At 59.6% G+C, this 4,474-nt stretch overlaps 1 protein-coding gene across 1 annotated transcript in view; it reads right to left on the minus strand.

The window, feature by feature from the left end:
* The window catches only part of DMWD (DM1 locus, WD repeat containing), a 7,544-nt gene that overhangs the window by 2,045 nt on the left and 1,025 nt on the right, over positions 1-4,474 (minus strand). The window contains exons 2-4 of the mRNA XM_029924320.1: positions 4,346-4,469; positions 3,003-3,185; positions 2-757 (exon numbers count right to left, since the gene is read on the minus strand). Coding sequence (XP_029780180.1) covers positions 2-757; positions 3,003-3,185; positions 4,346-4,469 — 1,063 coding nt within the window. The remainder of the gene's footprint in view (position 1; positions 758-3,002; positions 3,186-4,345; positions 4,470-4,474) is intronic.

Genomic DNA, 4,474 nt, shown 5'->3' on the forward strand with positions numbered 1-4,474 from the left:
CGGGGAGGGTGCGGGTGCGGGCCAGGGGCGGGTGGGGGTAAAGCACGTCTTCGGTGAGGTCCCACAGGCAGAACTGGGTGTCCTGGCCGGCCGAGCCGAAGCGGTAGGTGATGGGGCCGGCTTTGGGCAGCGGGGACAAGGGGGCTCCCCCAGCCGGGCTGGGGCCCCCAGCGTCAGGCTCCTCCTCCTCCTCGCCGCTCCGGTCCCCATCGCCTGCGGTGGCCGCCTCCTCCGACCTTGTGGTGTAGGGATCAAAGGCCACGGCATTGACCCAGGACTTGTGGCCGTGGCCGCGGGCCACCACACGGCCCTCGGTGAAGGACCACACAGTGACCAGGTCGTCCTCGCCCCCGGTGACGACATAGCGGCCATCTGGGCTCCAGCACACGCACAGCAGGCCCCCAAAGTAGCTCTTCATGAGCCCCCGCAGGAGCATGGAGTCGAAGTGGAAGACGCGCAGGCAGCCGTCCTGGCTGACGCAGGCCAGGTGCCTGCCGTCGGGTGAGAAGGCGAACTCGTTGAGGGGGCCCTCGCCCACCGCCCACTTGGCCAGCGGGTTGCGAGGGGCCTTGCTCTTGGCGGCATAGACGGCGAAGCCCTCGCCCTGCTTCAGCAGGCTGTACTGGGGCGGGGCCGAGGCGCAGGGGTGGCTGACGTTGTACAGGTACAGGTGACCGCTGGCGTGGGAGGCCAGGAACAGACTCTCCGACTCGGGCAGCCACTTCAGGTGGGTCACCTTGGTCTTGTCGATCAGCCGCTGCCAGGAGAAACGGTGGCGGTTGGGAGAAGGTCATCTGCTCCCGGTGGACCTCCTCCCCAACGTGGTTCCCCCGGAAAAGGCCCTCGGACGTGGCCCCGATCTCCTCCAACAGGGAGGGTAAGGGATAGACGCCAGGCCTCGGAATGCAGGGGAAGAAGGGTGGTGGAGGCACCTGGGTGGCTCAGTCGGTTAAGTGTGGGACTTCAGCTCAGGTTATAATCTCATAGTCCATGGGTTCGAGCCCCGCATCAGGCTCTGTGTTGACGGCCCAGAGCCTGGAGCCTGCTTGGGATTCTGGGTCTCCTTCTCTCTCTGACCCTCCCCCACTCACACTCTGTGTGTCTCTCAAAAATAAACAAAAAAAAAAAAAGGGTGGCCTGCAAGGCAGCCACAGGGAGCTCCACGGAGCCTTGATGCCCCATCGTCTGCAAGGGGACAGTCCTGCCTTTCAGAGAACTATCATCTGTCTAACTCAACGGTCTTTACCATGCAAGACATAGATTCACAGACATCAGCACCCACCCCCCCCAGGAAGGGCTCTCGATCTTGTGGTTTGCGGGCCTGGCCCCAGAGCACGGAGCTGGGCGCACAGCATCTCCTGGACACCCGAGGGGCAGCCGCAGCCTCCCAGAGGGGTGTGCGAGCTTCTGTTCCTTTCCGCCTCCCAAGCCACAGCCAGGCCTTCAGGGACACCCAGGGCCCTCTGCCCTCTTCCTGCCCCACCTCCACTCCAACCACGCAGGTCCCAGCCGCCATCACCCCTGCACTGGTTCCGAGGGAATGATGCCCTAAAACCCCTGGGCGCACACAGCACAGGGCGAATTAACTTCCTCCCCGGGCAGCTAACTTGCTTCCCTTGGTTGGGGAAAAACTTGGAAACAATCAAACCGCTTCTCTGTTCTAGGGCTGAAATGAACCCCGGTCAAGAAAGGCTCTAACAGGAGCGTTTGGGGAGCTCAGTCAGTTGAGTTTCTGACTTCAGCTCAGGTCATGATCTCGTAGTTCATGGGTTTGAGCCCCACGACGGGCTCTGTGCTGACAGCTCGGAGCCTGAAGTCTGCTTCGGATTCTGTGTCTCCCTCTCTCTCTGACCCTACCCTGCTCATGCTGTCTCTTAAAAAAAAAAAAAAAAAAAAAAAGGGCTCTCACAGCCAAAGTCCTCTTTTCCGTGGTCCTCAACCACCAACCCCTCCGTCCACGACCCTCCCCTCAACAACTGCTACCCAGCCTCTCTGCTGCCCTCCTCTCAGGCTTCTGTCCCCGCTGTTCCCTTTACTCGGAATGTCTTCCCCCGATAACCTTCTGGCCTCCTTCAGGTCTTTATTTCAAGGACCCCCTCCGCCCCCATCAGGAGGCCTCTCCTGATCACCTGACTTAATTTAAGCCTCCCTGCTGGATTCTTCTCTAGGCCTCGCTCCGCCTTCTGACATACAGCGCACTTCCCTTATCTGATAACCGCCCGCCCCCCAGCTAGATGCGGGCTTCGTAAAGGCAGGGTCCTCTGTTTTGTTCCCTGAGATGTGAGACCCCCAGTGCCTGGAGCGATGCCTGGCACAGAACAAATGCTCGATAGACATTTTATGAGTGGATGAGCTGGTGCATTTTGAGTCCATTCACTGTCACCCTCGCTCCCTTCACTCGGGCGCTCTGTGTATCTGGAACACCTCCTCCGGAGGACAAGAGCGGCCCCTGGCTGTGGAGGGGGTCACTGGTCGGCATGTCGTCTCGGGCCCCGTCCAGCCAGGACTGAGCAATCTCCACATAGGATTTTGTAACCAGAGTCCTGTGAGGTAGGGATGAGAAGCCCATTTTGCAGAGGAGTAAAACTGAGGCTCACTGGGGGCGGGGGGAAGAAGTCACCTCCCCGAAACCATACAGTGAGCAATCGGTGCAGCAAGGACCTGAATTTGGAGACCAAGGGCCCTGGAGTCCAACAAGCCCCAACAGGTGACTAGGCTCAGCAACATGGGTACCACGAGCCCTAACGCGTGGGTGAAAAACTCTGGGCCAGCAGCACAGGACCTGGGCGCAGCGGGAGCAGCGGTCATGGTTGGTTCTTATCACACTGGCTGGTTGTTACCCCAGGCCACACATCTGTCCGTCCATCCCCTCTCTCTCCGGGTTCCTGCCCCCGCCCCTCCCCCCTGGCATACACTGCTCCCAGACAGCTGCAGTGGCAACAGTGCGTAGGTGGGTGGATGGGAATGGGGAGCGGCTCTAGGCCCTGGGGGGCCATAATCACCTCCTCATTGAATAGCTTGCTGGTGTCCTTCTTGATGAGGTCCAGGTACTGCACCTGGCCGGCTGAGAACCCCACCAGCAGGGAGATGGTCTCCGTGGCAGCAGTGAACTGGTTGAAGTCATGGCAGGTGGGCTGAGTGCCCTTATAGATCCGCTTGTCGATTGGCTTGTTGAGGTCAATGGACTTGAGCAGGGGGAGAAAACGAGTTAATTTCTTCTGCGACCGAGAGGAAGGAAGAGGGTGTTGAGGTTGGGAGAAACCACTAAGAGGAAGCAGGGTTAAATCCCCGAGGGAAGTGGGTAGGTGGATGGGTGAGTGGGCAACCACAGACCGGAAGGTCCCCCCCTCCATCCCCCACGAGGCCACAGTGCTTCCCCCCAAAGTTGGAGGCGCTAGCTTTAGGGGACACCCTTCCCTGCAGTATCAAGGCTTGTGGACCCCACGGTTGCATTTCCTGTCCCACGGCCTCAGCAAATCCCCTGGATCTCAGCACTTCAATATCCAAGCTCCCCCAAACTCAGGGCCGCCCACATCCTCGGGATTCTGTTTACTCTGGAGTCCTTGACTCTCAGGACCCCCATCACAGTTCATGGAGGCACAAAACATCATGGTCCCCCGCATTTTTGGTCCATCACCCCTGGGTTCCCAGGATCTCTCCATCACTTTTGGGGACCACCATAACCGCCATGGGCCTCACCATCTCTGGGACGTACATCCCTCTAGAGACAACCATCACCCCCGAGGATGTGGGCTCTCATCGCCCCAAGCTCCCCATCAGCCCAGAGATTCATTCCTTCCAGGGCCGTGTGTTCCCAGAACCTGTGTGGCCTAAGACCCCATTCTCCTGCCTAAGATCCCTATGACCTCTAAGCGCCCCATCAATTCCACAATCATCCTCATCTCTGGGCTCCCAAGTCTCAAGACTCCCCCTCAAAATCTCCAGACTTCCAATACCCCTGGCTTCTCCACCACTTTCCAGCCTGCACCACCTCAGATTCCTTACCACCCAGAACCGCGGAGGTCCAATGCCATCTGGGAATCTCTCCAAAATACCACTCCAGACCCCCCCACGCATAACTCGGGGATCCCACATGAGCTCAAGATTCTCCATCACCTCCCGGATGGCCAGCACCTAGGAGGTGCTAAAGGGCTAAAAGGCCACCACCTTTTAGAATTCTGCATAACCTCCAGGCACCTTTTTTCATCCTAGGACATCCGTCACAACTAGGATGCCAATTCAAAACCCCAAATCAATCGGAGACCCTCCCATCACTTCTGGATCACCTCATCGGGCCCCTATCCTCTCTGCCAGCACCGAGGCCACCACGATGCAGGCCGCTCACCCGTTGGCTCCCGCGGCGGCAGCAGCCGGGGTAGAAATAGAGCTCGCGGCCCAAGTTGAAGCAGACGCGGTCTCCTCCGGCACCCAGCCCGGCGGGCGTGGCGGGCGGTTCCCCGGCCCCGGCGCTGTC

This window comes from Suricata suricatta, chromosome 16 (genome assembly GCF_006229205.1).
Source record: "Suricata suricatta isolate VVHF042 chromosome 16, meerkat_22Aug2017_6uvM2_HiC, whole genome shotgun sequence".
In the NCBI taxonomy this organism is placed as follows: Eukaryota; Metazoa; Chordata; class Mammalia; order Carnivora; family Herpestidae; genus Suricata; species Suricata suricatta.